The 13829-nt window shown below is 55.5% G+C and overlaps 6 protein-coding genes across 6 annotated transcripts; 3 read left to right on the top strand and 3 right to left on the bottom strand.

Moving 5' to 3' along the window:
• Positions 1 to 181: 181 nt before the first annotated feature.
• On the bottom strand, positions 182 to 3413 carry N657DRAFT_634392 (uncharacterized protein; the record flags this gene model as incomplete). Its single annotated transcript, XM_062791280.1, has 4 exons — positions 182 to 2112; positions 2167 to 3032; positions 3092 to 3205; positions 3346 to 3413. The coding sequence occupies 4 exons, from the start codon at positions 3411 to 3413 to the stop codon at positions 182 to 184; spliced, it is 2979 nt and encodes a 992-aa protein (XP_062646974.1).
• An 840-nt stretch (positions 3414 to 4253) lies between these two features.
• On the top strand, positions 4254 to 5142 carry N657DRAFT_542883 (uncharacterized protein; the record flags this gene model as incomplete). The annotated part of the gene is made up of 2 exons (XM_062787837.1): positions 4254 to 4664; positions 4735 to 5142. Coding segments are annotated over 2 exons (819 nt in total), but the record flags the coding sequence as incomplete, so codon positions are not given.
• Positions 5143 to 5367: 225 nt separating this feature from the next.
• Positions 5368 to 6103, bottom strand: N657DRAFT_645943 (G10 protein). Its single transcript, XM_062793034.1, has one exon. The coding sequence runs from the start codon at positions 5959 to 5961 to the stop codon at positions 5515 to 5517; it is 447 nt and encodes a 148-aa protein (XP_062646972.1). The 5' UTR covers positions 5962 to 6103; the 3' UTR covers positions 5368 to 5514.
• A 182-nt stretch (positions 6104 to 6285) lies between these two features.
• On the top strand, positions 6286 to 6973 carry N657DRAFT_681329 (NADH dehydrogenase, alpha subcomplex, subunit 6; the record flags this gene model as incomplete). Its single annotated transcript, XM_062796374.1, has 5 exons — positions 6286 to 6328; positions 6381 to 6442; positions 6518 to 6664; positions 6794 to 6904; positions 6962 to 6973. The coding sequence occupies 5 exons, from the start codon at positions 6286 to 6288 to the stop codon at positions 6971 to 6973; spliced, it is 375 nt and encodes a 124-aa protein (XP_062646971.1).
• A 141-nt stretch (positions 6974 to 7114) lies between these two features.
• N657DRAFT_645939 (RBP11-like subunits of RNA polymerase) lies at positions 7115 to 7931 on the bottom strand. Its single transcript, XM_062793033.1, has 4 exons — positions 7615 to 7931; positions 7449 to 7540; positions 7314 to 7390; positions 7115 to 7253 (listed from the first exon to the last, which is right to left on the bottom strand). The coding sequence occupies exons 1-4, from the start codon at positions 7804 to 7806 to the stop codon at positions 7135 to 7137; spliced, it is 480 nt and encodes a 159-aa protein (XP_062646970.1). The 5' UTR covers positions 7807 to 7931; the 3' UTR covers positions 7115 to 7134.
• A 3209-nt stretch (positions 7932 to 11140) lies between these two features.
• Positions 11141 to 12805, top strand: N657DRAFT_681326 (uncharacterized protein; the record flags this gene model as incomplete). Its single annotated transcript, XM_062796373.1, has 2 exons — positions 11141 to 11394; positions 11488 to 12805. 2 exons carry the CDS (start codon positions 11141 to 11143, stop codon positions 12803 to 12805), a joined length of 1572 nt encoding a protein of 523 aa, XP_062646969.1.
• Between the last annotated feature and the right edge of the window lie 1024 nt (positions 12806 to 13829).

The raw sequence follows: 13829 nt of genomic DNA, 5'->3' as shown, positions 1-13829 counted from the left end.
CAAGCATTGTGAGCCAGGCCACGGCCGGGTAAAGGTGAGAGGGCTGGACCAACGCTGGGATGGCAGCCTCCAGAGGCGATCAAGCTGGGGTCTTGGTGGACCGATTGGCGACGGCGCCAGGGGACTGTAACGACTTTGGCATGTTTGTATGCAAAACACGGCTCGCAGCCCCAAGGCAAACTCAGCGCTTCGGCATACTCTGCTGCACCATGGCCTTTCCGAAAGTCTTGTCGTCCACCCCACCGGGCTGCGAAATGGGCGGGCCCCAAATATCCGGTTGGCTCGAGCCGGTCCCGGTGTGGTGGGCGTCAGACCAGGCGCTCGCATTATCCCGCGAGTTTTTCCCATTAGCCATGGCGGTGGCATAGTCGCTCGCATATCTGCTTCCTGGCCGGGACGGAACTGAGCCGCTGGGGTAGCCGCCGCCGAGCTGGTTGGCGTCAGCCGGAGACTGCGCGGCGCAGAGTCGCTGCGCCGTCGTGGGCAAACCCCATGGGTTGTTGACTTGCGGAAGGCTCGAGGTGTTGGCCGAGAAGTTGAGCGTTGAGAACGGCGAGTTGGGCACCCGGCCAGCGGCCGCCCCATTCTGGCCGTAGGTTGTTTGCCACGGGCATGCCGGCGGAGCCCAAAGATTCTGTTGCCCGCGTGCAGGGGTCGAGCTTTCGGCGAGCGCACTGGACCACGCTCCTCGTGCCGCGGAGCCCTGGTGTTGCTGGTTGGCTTGGTCCAACCCCAAGTCCAAGGACTGGAGTGCCTCCGCCTGGCTATCGACGAGTCTTGCCCGGCCTAGGCTATCATGCCTCTGGTGAGTTTCGGGTTCTAACGGATTGCGATTGATGGCTGCGCTCATAAGTTGAGCTGCATTTCCGGAGCTTGTCGGGCGTGGAAAGACTGTGCCTCCAGCTTCCCACACAGTGCCCGCGCCATTGATGCTCGGTTTGCGCAGGGCCGAGTCAACGGGTGCCGGCTTGTAGAAGTATTCCCAGGGCAGGGTCGGGAACGCCTTGCCTCCAGCCGAGCCGGGCACAGGGCTGCTTGAAGCTCCGGCTCCGAAGACTTCAGCCACTGCTGGAGAGCCCATGCCGTACCGGCTCATCCGCGCAGGAGGGCGCGTGGTGTTGTCCTGTTTGGCCACGGGAGCGGATTCCGGCGGGTTGATGAAGTCATTCAGAATATTGAACATCTGCCGATCGATAAGGAATTCGGAAACCGACGCGATTGGTGCCGGTTGAGCAGCTACTGGAACTCCATCATTGCGAATTCCGTTGCCAGCAGTATGCCGCAGACCAGGCCCGTGGAACTCCTTATCCTCGGAGAGCTCGTTAGACCCGCTGGGATTTGGGACCACCACGGGGCGTTGGGGAGTCTGCTCGATCTCGGTGGGAAGAGGTGTCGGAATGGAATGCTGAATTTGTGGCGGATTTGCAGTAGGCTCGGGCTTGCCACCTTCAAGATACTCGAACGTCGTGAGATCCCGGGACTCCTTCCTGGTCGCGGAATTGATAAGAGGAAAATCTGACTCTGTGGCCGACAGGTCAAGGGCGCACAGTAAAACATCCAAGGCACGGGTGAAGGTAACGTCATCCTCGGTGCGCTCGGCAGAACCAGAGACGTCTTCACGGCGTGGCTTGGGCTGGCGGGTGAAAGCATCGTAATAGAGCTGGCAGCCGTCGTGAAGCTCTGGTCCATTCAGGCACTGGATACCCAGAGTGAGTTCATCCTCGGGAAATCGCCACGAGACGGTGTTTCCGAGCTGCTGGTCGCTCGCCAACAGTTCAAACAACAGAGTGAGCGTGATGCTCAATGACTTGCACATGGCCCCAAACTGCGGTTCGAGATAAGGCCGGAAACGAACCAACTCTGAGCTGTAGAAGCAGAGCCATGCCATGTAGACGCGCAGAAGCGGAAGGACGCGGTTGAAGGCGACTGTGAACTTGGTCGAAGTCTTTGAGGCGGAGGAAGATCCGGAGGCGTCAGCGGCGGCCTCAGCACTGCTGCGATTGATGATGCCTTTGATTTCCTCTCCGAGCAGACTTGCGATGCCGTGAATAGTGCGAACATTCAGCAGGAGAATGAACTGGCAGGATTGGGAACCCTCCTCGGTCCATTTTTCTGCATCTAGTCAGCATAAGCTCAGCCACAAGCGACCATATCCAATGTCCCTACCTTGAATCTTCTTATGAGCGGCGACGTATGCCGTAATATTGATGAGGACCAACTTGAGCAAATCGGTGTCTGAGCCATATCCAGTCCCAGTTTTCAAGGCGATGGTGAACCGGTGGTCAACCTCGCGCTCCAGCTCCTTACGCTCGGTGAATTCGGTTCCCTGGGAGTAGAATGCATGGAGCTTGACAAACCACGTTACCAGCGCATGTTTAGTGGTGAAGCTTTTCCGTTTCTGGAGTTCACGAAACTCGCGCTCAAGGTTAGTCGGAGCATTTGGGTGCGGCACGGCGCAAGCTAGGGCGCGGTAGAGGTGGTAGACCACTTGGAGATGGTCCTCCGTCTCAACATAGATGACGCCGCACTGGTGATGGCCGTATCCGGAGTCGGGAATGAGTTCGTTGGCCAAGAGATAGTAGGCCAGAGCACCGTCCCATTGGCGGTCCTTGGAGCGTAGGAGTGTGCGGTATCGTGCCAAGTCGCCGAGATAGATGAGCGTCTTATGGCACGATCCCCTGACAACGTCTTCAAGACCCGCAGCTGCAGCATTGACCTTGTCCTTGTCTGGCACGGGCATCTCCTCGAGCTCAGCCCGGCGAGCGATGCGCTGGAGGTCGTTCATGTTGTAACGTGCGCAGACCCTTTGGAGATAGCCCCTGTAGAAGTACTGTGCCGTCTTGAGATAGTTGGCATAGACCTTCTCGAGCTTTCGCCGGAACACGACGTGGTCGTTGCCTTGCAGTCTCGAGAGCACCTTCCGGTAAGCCTTGGTAACCAGGGTATGGGTCTGCCACAGGACATCCTCGGCGGCCTTGTCATTCGCAGCACGGATGTTGGGCCAAATTGTCTCGATACAAGCGAGGCGGTAGCTAGGACCGTGAGTTAGCAACTCGAGTGTAGAGGGAAAATTATCCTGGCGCCGGCTCACTTCTCCATCAGTTTCTCGACCTTCTCGAACCGGGCGAGCTCGGTAGTGCCCAGTGTCACCTTTTGAACTTGCTCGAGCTCCTTCTGGATGGCAGCGCGTAGCTTTTGCGCAACTCTGCGAGGCCGGGTTAGCAAGCCTGAGCTCGAACACTGTTGGGTGCCGTCGATTTTGAGACACCATCACAGCGAATGCTTTCGAGAATGCACGATTGATCGTAATCTCAACACTAAACTAGGAAGAAGAAGGCCACTCACTGCCATGCTTCGTCAATCGATGGCATTGTGGCCATGGCTGCCGCTGCAGCGGTGGCGGTCGAGGCCATTGCTGGAAGCCCAGGTGTTCTGCAGACGAGAAGCGAGAAGCGATAATGTGTGGAAGAGCGCGCAAGAGCGCGCAGCGCTTATTTATGTGTAAGCCAGAGGCCTATGGCCAAAGCTCACACGCAGGAGTCGGAGAGTCGGCGGTTCGCGGGCGGTCCATAACTTGGTGACGCACTCGCTCCGGCGGTTGTTCGAGGAGGGGCGCTGCGACTTTCGGCGGGCACAGTAGCTGCAGGTGGTGAGCGCATTGGAGATGAACTCAAGGCACGTATCCGTATTCACGACCCGCAGATGACGGACGACGTCAATCAAAGTGTTATCGAGCAGTAATGCACCAACGAGATATGCGCGACCGAAGAGGCGCAAAGTAACGCAGGCGATTCCAGAGATCGATGTAATTCACAAAAGCGGCCCGCCGTTCTCTCTCTCAGCGACACCACATTGGGTCAGAAAACACAACCCTGCTCCACTCAGCGAGTGCGGCGTGCAAGACAGCCAATCACCGGCGTGACTCAGCCCTGGTGGCTCCCAGGTGAACTCGACCGGTGCAACTTCAAGCTTTCTGGAGCACTTGCACATTCGCAATTCATTTTCAGGCCATGATCGACTGTTCCTTTGAGATCAATCGTGTCCGTGGAATTCACCTATACTTCCTACCAAGGACTACCCATCTCATAGTACTAAGGCAGTCTACACAACAAGTCCATTCAGGCCCATCACCATTGGACAGGCTGATACTCCAACACGCTCGAGTCACGAGAAGGGTCCCTTCCGGCATGGAACTTTACAGGCCTTCGAATGTAACTCCATTCTCCCTTACACTCTCAAGTCACCTCTGAAGAATGAAGCGCTCACGTGAGCCTGAAGAGATCCCTCCAGAGGATACGGCAGCGGTTGGCCCAAACACGATGACGGCGGTGGCGGGGCATCGCAATGGCAATGGCAATGGCCTGTTGACCCATAGCAGCAACGGCGCCGGCGATGGCTTGCCGCCTGCTGCCAAAATCCCTGAGCTCGACCTGTCCGACAACGGCAACGGCCGCGATATCAAGATGCGCTGCTCGCTACCTCCTCACAAAGAACCCGTGTTATTCTCGTCATACGACGAATACGAGACCCATTACAGTGACCAACACACCAACCGCTGTGTGGAATGTCGCAAGAACTTCCCATCTGCCCACTTCCTAGACCTGCATATCGAGGAGACGCACGACTCATTCGCCCAGCTGCGGCGGGAACAGGGGGAGCGCACGGTAAGTTTTGACAGAGCCCGACCCCGCCGGCAAGCGTACCTCACGCCCAACCACTGACCACCTGCCTCAGTACTCGTGCTTCGTGGAAGGCTGCGAGAAAAAATGCAGCACGCCGCAGAAGCGAAAGATGCACTTGATCGACAAGCACATGTACCCCAAAAACTTCTTCTTTGCCATCACACGGGACGGCATCGATGGGCGGCAGTCTCTATTGGTAGAAGGCCGGGCGCGTCGTCGGAGATCTAGCGCCGCAACGGCACCAGGGCCGGGGTCCTCCCAAAACCGGGGGCAGGAATCTGGTGTCACAAAGCAACCATCTGAACCAACAGATGCTTGTGACGCGCAAGACCCGGGCCAGATAAGCCCCAAGCAGCAGCCGGATCAGGAAATGGAGGATCTGTCCAGCGCCATGTCATCGCTGCGGTTCGTCCCGATGAGTGTCCGGTTCGGCCGGGGCAAGAAGGCCGGTTTTGCCAAAGGGTAGAGCCCATCTGAGGGAAAGGTACCATGTTGGCGACCGTATGATGCATGCAAGGTTCGCAGACGGGACATACTGATGAATAGGCATGCTCATTGCGAGTCATTACTTCGTAGGCCCAGACCACCAGCGAATTCCATGCATTATCCCCATCCTGTTCGGTCGTACCTGACCCGGTGAGCAATCTGACATGCAAATAAGACGAACGACAGGTGGCAACTCTTACACTTTCTCCCTAACTCCCATACAACTATCCCAAGCCCGGTAAGACGAAGCGTTGGTATCATAACCTGCGGATCGCATCGCCGGAGAAGCCGCCATCCCTCATAGCCCAGAGCACCAAAATCCTTCCCAGATATTCCCTCCCCCAACTCAGTCCGTCGACGCGCACCCCCTACACCCGCAGTTTACGCACTGCACGTCCTGGTCCTCTTTCATCTGCGCCCTTGGCACGCGGCAGACGCACGTCGAGTTGAAATTCGTCTCCTTGGTCTGGATGCAGCGCAGGCAGCACAGCTTCTCGTACCCTTGCTTCTTCCACTTGGCGATGAGCATGGCGTCGGCATAGCCGTTCTTGAGCAGCCACTCGTACAGCTGCTTGCTGATGGCTTCCTTTTCGTAGTACAGCTCGTACACGTAGCGGCTGCGCTGGTGTGCGATCTGAAAGATGGGCCACTGCGCCTGGTGTTTTGGGATGTTGTCAGTCGGCGTGTTCTGCGCGTCCTTCATCTTGTTGCTGAAGATCAGCAGATCCTCCTCGATGTCGCTGAAGCCGTCTGGCGGGGCCTTGCGCTTGGAGGCGGGGCGGATAGCGGGCATTGTTTATGTTGTTTTCACTTATTGGCCTTCTTTCTCGCTGTCCAACGCTCCTTGTGCAGCAGCAGCGCTAGTGGTTGCTTGCACAGTTGTTGGTTGAGGATATAATGCGACACTGCTTCTCAAAATCTGAAGCGGTTCGGAGGATGTCTTTTGGATGCTTTCCAGTCAGCATGAAAACTCATAATGACTAAGCAGGTGTCGGTGGGGCACTGCCGTGATGGTCAAAGCTTCCGGCATTGGAAGTGTCCGATGAAGCATCCAACCGCAAGCCTGCTGATTCCAGCCGACCGAACTACAACTTAGAGGCACACAGCACCGCCCATCATGGGTATCTCGCCGACCCAGTTTGCCGTCACCTCCAGGCAATGTGAGCTCCATATATAGTCGGCACCCCACGATCAGCGACTGACGTCCAGCAGCGGCCAATTGGTCCGACGCCAAGCGAAGGGTGCTTGCGGCATATCGAAATTGGATTCGGGCTGTATGACCTTCCCAGCAATGCATGCTGTTTGCCGGATGAAATATCGAGGGCGGCGCTGACTTGGACATTGCCCAGGCGCCTGAAATTCAAACGATGTATTCTATTCCGCACCCCGTCTCGGCCATCCGATCCCGCGTCCGACAGGAGTTTGAGCGCCACAGATTCGTCAACAAATTGCCCGTCGTCGATATTCTTCTTCTAAAAAGCAACGCCGACTATCAAGTAAGCCGTTGCACCGGATGGGCGCGTTTGGAAGGTCACGCGAAGATGCTGGACTGCTAGGGAGCCCTGAGATGCTCCACGTCCTTGACATTCTTGAACAGCCGAGGCTGATGTTGGGCTTATACGCAGGAAACGATGAATTTCTGGCGCCAGACGAACCACATTATGGCCTTCTTCAAGGAGGAGAGCTTCAGGGGAGAGAAGAGACTGCCGTCAAATTTCATTGAAGGGTTTCTCGAGGTACGTCGGGTGGCGTCCGTCCATCCCCATCATTCAAATGCTGACTCGCTTCTCTAGGGCCGCAACTAGAAGGGTCCATTTGTCCTGTTCTTTTCAGAGCATGCGCAATAAAGAAAGTGAATGCCAAACACGCGAGTGTACGCAACCCATCCTTAGTGCCCCATCTATGCATGAACCAAATCCGAACCACGCCCAAAACGCCGTCCTTAGCAAAACCCTGGAGAAGAATATTATGAAGAATTCTCTGCAAATTTCTGGCGGGCGTCAATAAACTTCTCAGACACCACATCGCAGAGCTCCTGCAGGTCCCGCAGCCCCTTTTCCAGGGCCTGGATTGCCGTTGTACACTCTGCGAAGTTCGTCAGTATGAATGGCATGGTCATGGTCGACAGCCGTGTCATGAACTCACCAAAGGTCTGGATCCTGACGTTCATCTTTGCTTCGGAGGGATGGGGAATGGCGTATGCGCAGAACTCAACATCGGGGCTGGTGTCCGGTTAAAAATGTTGAGTCAGGGTTGGCAGTCACAGAACGCAAAACTCACTTTCTCATGATGATGTATCGCAGGGCGTTCCCAAGGGTATGACCCTCGTTGAGGAACTCGAACGAAGCAGCAGTAGGTGTTGAGCCAGGGAGCTGCTCAGCTTGTTAGCGACTCGTGTCCGTCGAATGTATCAAAACCAATAACTGGAGTTTGAAATGTGGCATACCAGCCTCACTCTCTGACCCTCTTCTTCCTCTTCCTCCTCATCTTCATCATCCTCAACGTCTCCCGCATCTTCGTCCTCGTTCTGGTCCACCGACATTTCATCCTCGGGTTGATGAGAAGTCGGCGCCTCTTCCATGGCAATATCGGACTCGATCTCGGCGGACTCTTCCTTCTTGGACCTGGCTCTCGACATCTTCAATATATGTGTCTCCGTTTATTTTTGCGATGATATCTTCCCTGTTTGTGACGGTGATGGAATACGCCGTCTAGCAGAGAAATATATGAGGTCGTATCAGTTTATTGGCTCCAGAAAATTTTATTGGGGCCCGCGTGTCTCCCCCCCCCCCCCCAAGCCCATTCCCCAATACAGCCTTACAACCTGGAATACAACCCTGATTTATTTGTTAGCGCGGAATTTAACGTTACGTATTTCCACCTCATCCTCTTTCACTTCGGCCTCCATGTAACTAATCCGTATAATTCTTTCTTTCCTCTTCCTCTTCCTCTTCCTCTTTATCATTATCTTTGTCTTTCTCTTTGTCTTGTCTCTTCTCTTATTTTTTGTCTTTACATTTCATCATATTTTTTCTCTTCTCTGTTTCTTACGGACCCTGGTGTCTTTAGTCCCTTTCACGGCTAGTGACCCAGCCTGTGTCATGCTAACGAACAAACCAGGGCTAGCTTGTACAAGACCCTACAAGACCAAGGGTAACGAGAGGGTAGAAACTTGCAGTTGGCTCTACCTCCATACATTCTTCAATTCAGCTGCTCAGGTGAATCTTTTCGCCCAATTGCAGCTACGGAGTCTCGGAAGTATACATGTAAGCGGACGCGTTTCTCAAAACGTGGTTCTGGGCACATATCTGCGCCATGGTGCGTGTTGCAGAGCGGCTAAGACGACCAACGAGTAGGTACACGACCGAAATCAACAGTATCGCGAACACCAGCCGCCAGTGGCATGTGAATTGGCAATCACATCGAGTCTACCGCTGGACACATCTTGCGCGCAGCACTGGGTTGGGCGCCAGAGTCAATATCACAGGTTCTGATCCCGTCTAGGAAACCACATCAACGACCCGGCTTGGTATTTTCGCAGTGTCCCGTTGCTGGATAATAACGGCCCAGCGAACCTGAGCGACGGAACAGCCTCCTATCCGCTCATCGGTTGAGGGTGGCTCACCACCATCACCGGCCGTCTCAGGCGAACCAACCACGAACCGAGGCAGGCGAGCTGATTGGCTTACTCCGGGCCACGCAAAAGTTCAGGTCCTACCTGACTCTGTGCACAGTACGGCTTGAGCCAACCGCTAGGAGCTTGCGAGCTTGCAATCGTCAGAACAAGAGGGCGTGTCGAATTTCAGCAGACAACAGTGCGGCTATGATTCACAGAGCATCTACGGATGTGTGGAGGTAGCCCCTTAGGTTCGAGTTTGTCGCACAACCCTGGACCTCTCCAGCAACCTCAAGCAAGGACTGACTCGGAACCAAATGGGTCTCGTCTGAGGCATTGCGCGTTGTCTGGATTTCTCGACGAGACAGAGTTTATTATGAAGACGAGGCAGCCACGGGCAAATTTCCGAGGAACAGACGGGCCATGTTTGAACCTTATTTGAGCTAACAGTCGGCAACCACGGTTCCCCGTTGGTGATGCGGGACGATGCGACTTCAGACCACCCACACCTCTGCATGAGCGGGAAGAATTGACAGCGACAGCAATCAGGACCACGTCTCAGCAGCCATACCGAAGCATTAGCTGCGACCACCGTCACCAAGCAACTTCCACGTCTTCGCCATATGGCCTCCTCCATCAGCATCCGTAATTTGTACGGATAAGGTAATGGTGCTGAAAAAATGCTTCAGCACCGAGTTGCCCCCAGCACCCAATCGTCTTGGCCCTGTCATCAACTCATCGACGATGGAACTGTGCGGAGTCCAGACGAGTTTCAGGTGCTGGGCTCGCACGCAAAGTGCGCTGCAGGAGCCTGGACGTTGCAGGGTCCCAGAAACGTTGGACCGCGCAATTCGACCAATCCACATGACATGGGGCAATGGCTCAATCCAAAACGTCGAGGGCTTCGGAAGCCTTCTTTGCAGCACTCCGAATATTAAATAAAAACAACCGTAACGTGGTCCTGGCCGTCTTAGGTAGGCCACCAGTACCGCAAGGCACAGCAGACAGTTGGCCGTGAGTCGAACAGGAAAGATCATCTTGAAAGCCCGAGACTTCGAGAGATTGAGAGATTCTCATGGGTTTGCAGTGCACAGCTCCAGCCAAGGCGGCGGACCTCCGCCCAGCCCACCCAGGGCTCCACAACGTCGAACCTCAAACACTGGAACCAGTGGCCTGCAGTTGTCCAGCTTCACTTTTCACACCACGAATACTTGTAACGATGATGGAAGGGATGAACAGGTGAGGATTCGCCAGGATTTTCTGGTTGAAGAGAACTGGATCAGACCTGACCTAGCCTTGGGCTTCGCTTGCTTTCTGCTCGCCGAGGCGTTGGTTCGGTTCTCATTTGTGTTCCCCTGAAAAAAGGATTCCAAGGTTCCCGCCCTTGTCTCACAGAAAGCCCCTCCTCCTTAATTCCCGTCGTCCCAGGCGACCCCTCCTGAGGAGCCCCTTGTCATTCGGCATCGTCGAGTTCCTCGTTTTATAAGTCCCCTCGTGCTTTCGGTGCACTGCGGGCATGACGGATTCCATTTCCTCTTCGGCTGGAGCTCCCATCGTCACAATCCGTTGATTGAAGTATATACGGCACGCAGCACCCAAACGTTAATGATACTGCCAGGGATCATAATCCTCGCTCAGTAAGACACAAACGCCGCTCCGATTACCCGAGTTCGAAGTCGTTTATTCGAATTTGAAGAGGAATTATCAAGAAGGCAGAAGAGAATATCTGTTGCCCGATAACAACCAACAACCTTGGAAACGGCGACCTAGCGACTTTTTGCACTGGTTGGGGAGCCGCCTGGGCATTGGATTACTGATTTCCAGAAGAGGGAAAGTACGAGAGGCAAAGCAACGACGTTTTGGCTGCGCCTTTCGTGTGTGACACAGCCCTGCCAGCGTTCTCAAGCGCCCAGTCCAAATTAGCTGCAGCTCAAACGACTCGGACCCGATAATCGTTACTTGGTACGGATTATTCAAAGAGCGGGATTGCAGATCGCGCCGCTCAACCGGCCTGTCTTCCCAACAGTGCTCGGTCCCTGTTTTGTTGCTTGAATTTTTCGCATTTTCCTGCAGCCAGAGTCGAGTCTGGGGGAGTGTTCAGAAATCGCAGCAACAAACGGACGAGAGGTGCGGAGGATTCTTGGTTCATCGGACCCAACAGCGCGCCCTCTTCCCGCCGCACAAGCTCGCTTCTTCCGCTTCGCACACCCAGTGCGTGGCAGTCCCCGGTTCATTCCCAGCACGCCTGCCACCCCCAATTTTGGGGCTTCTGGGGCGGGAACACTGAATCCCATCGGATTCCTCGAACTCCCATTTTTCGCAGCACAAACAACAATCCCAGGGTCACACAGCGACAATGAGCACCGCCGTTGCAATGGCCCTTTCGCCCGCTCCTCACGACAGGCCGTCCTACGGTTCTGACCTTCCTCACCCATCGTCTGCCTCTCCGACTGCTCAGAGGACAACAGCGGCGCCCCCGCCTCCACCTCCACCTGCAGTGACAACTTTGAACAACGATAATACACCTGCACCACAAGCGCGATCACGCAGCCGCAGCCCTAAGGGGCTGGGTGCGACGGCGAGCACGCAAAAGTCATCCCCGCCCAGCGCGTAAGCAAGCCCCAGGATATAGATAGCTGGCCGCTGGCTCGACTTGTTCGCCTGGACGACGTTACTAATTCATGGTTGTTCAACGACGCACAGATCTCGAAACACAGAAAGACCGAAAATCGTCGTCAAGAAGGAACCTGGCTCCCCCGGCTTGCAGACCGCCAGGCACCGCCCAAGAAAGCTAGATCTCTCCAAAAATACAAACATCGTATCTCCCGCCACCGGTCGGCCCCTGACCGCGCGCGATGGCCTGGGCATTCAGGAGGTTGGCATCGCATGTCTGTCGCCAGGCTTCGTCCCCAAAGATGCCGCCGAGCAGGAGCAGTTGAATCGCAGCATGAGCGTCAGGGAGCACCAGAGACAAATCATTGAGGCGAGGTTACAACAACAGTCGGCAAAGCAGGGAGATGGGCCTGATAGGGACAAGGAAGGATCCCACTTCGCTGCGAAGACGCCTGGCCTAGCCCGCAAGCGCGGCGCGCCGCCGGGTTTGAGTATCGTGGCTCCGTCGCACGAACAATTCGCAAACGAACGGGTCATCCAGTCGGCGCCCCTCGGCCAGACGTTCACGGGGAGGCACAACCCGCACCCCCTGACACGGCACATCACAAACCAGCCATCGAACCTCGCAAGCACGTCGCACATCCACCACATGCCTGCCCACCAAACCAACAACCGCCTCCCCCCGATTGCCGACGTATTCGGCGGCAACGTTTCGGGTCATCCCGAGTCCAGCGGCCACGCCCTGTTTGCCAGCCAGAGCCGCGCCCCGCTCCCATCCCCACACCACCCGCCTCCTCCGCAATCCGCGCGCTCGCGCGAGTACAAGTCGGCCGAGGAAGCTCAAGTTGAGCTGGCTGGCGGCCGGCCCGAGCTCCTACCAAAGTTAGTACGCTACGGCGGCCACCAACCCCCGACGCCGCCGTCCCCCCCACAGCAGCCACCTCGCGACCTCCCGCACAATCACAGTCATAATAATAACCATAACCACTACCATCACCACCATCATCAACACAATAACAATACCCACACAAGACCACCAGCCCCTCCCAACCAAGCTGACCCGGCTCTCGCCTCCACCAGCAGCCGAAGCCTAAGCAACGGCCACCCGGCGCCGCCGCCCGCGGCGTCCCACGCAGCAGCCCCAGCCCCAAACCCAGCATCAACAATGAAGCGCAGACGCGCCGAGTACGAAGAGGGCGGGAGCCCGCCGCTGGGCAACGGCGGGCGGCCGGCACCGGCTGGCCCCACGGGGACCATGCCGCCGTTCCCTGGGTTCCCGGGCGTAGCAGCGGGACGGAGGACGACGGGGCCGTTTGGCGAGGGACGGGATAGTCCTGACACGATTGAGGCCAAGAAGGAGGAGTTTTTGAGCCTGTGTTCGAGGGCTTGGGATTTGTTTCATTCTTGATCCGTTTTCTCTTCAAGTTCTCGCTATATATGCTTCGCCTTGCGACCTTTTATGTTTCGCGTGAGGGCTCAACTGTGTTGGTCTGGATTCTGCTGCTTTGAATGGAATCGTGGGGGTATGATGCCGGGCCGTCGGGCTTCTGGTCTGGCAGATGGGTATATCTATTTTGATGAGAGATGGGATGGGAATGAGGTTTGATGTATCCAGGCTGATGTTTCTATTTTCCCAGTTTGATATAATACTGGGGGGAGCGGGAGGAAGAAAGGGTGGGTGGCTTGCTTGCTTGATATTCTTTGATTCCTCCGTCGAATTGATAGGGGTGTGTGTCTTTTGTTTGTTTGGCTGGCGTTTAAAGGACCTGGATGTGTATGTATGGGATGGATCATTGTGCTTTGGAGGCAAAGGGTTGAAGAGGCTTCGGTCATGTGTTGGTTTTGTTGAGATCTCATACTATTTATTTTCTCATGCATTCCCGCTATCGCTCCCTCGATATGTTTCTTCGATGTGTGGCGTTCTTATAAATGTGGCTGTGATGCGACTATCGGTCTCGGCTTGTTTTCTCAGTCAATACACATGCCACTGGTTGGTGATGTTTTGTCCCTGTTGGTGAGGTGCGTGTGGTTGGAAAAAGGACAGTATTGTAGGGCAAGGTTGTGTGATATGGGACGTGGACACTGCTTATGTTGCTTTCTTGCATCCTGGATAGTGCGAAGGGGTCAAGTCGGCTCTTGAAGAGTTAGTTTAGTCTGGTTGAGTGAGTCCCGTTTCCCTGCATTGCTTATGGATGTTGTTTTGGCAGAAGCGATGATGCTGAGAGATGGCGCTGTTACGGATGCTGACTGACCACAGCGCAATCCAATGGGCTCAGTGATTTGACAGGCAGATCGCCCGGGCCTTTCCTTTGAGACAAGAACATAGCTAAATAACTCACCAACCTACAAGAGACGGTTATTTGCTTAGCAATGCGCTTCTTTCAGTGCCGCGGTGGAGCTGTGTGGGCATCTACACAGGTAGTAAGCACCTA

This window comes from Parathielavia appendiculata (genome assembly GCF_033297405.1).
Source record: "Parathielavia appendiculata strain CBS 731.68 unplaced genomic scaffold N657scaffold_7, whole genome shotgun sequence".
Lineage (NCBI taxonomy): Eukaryota > Fungi > Ascomycota > Sordariomycetes > Sordariales > Chaetomiaceae > Parathielavia > Parathielavia appendiculata.
The sequence above is the reverse complement of the archived record's forward strand: the minus strand, read 5'-3'. Positions and strand labels throughout refer to the sequence as shown.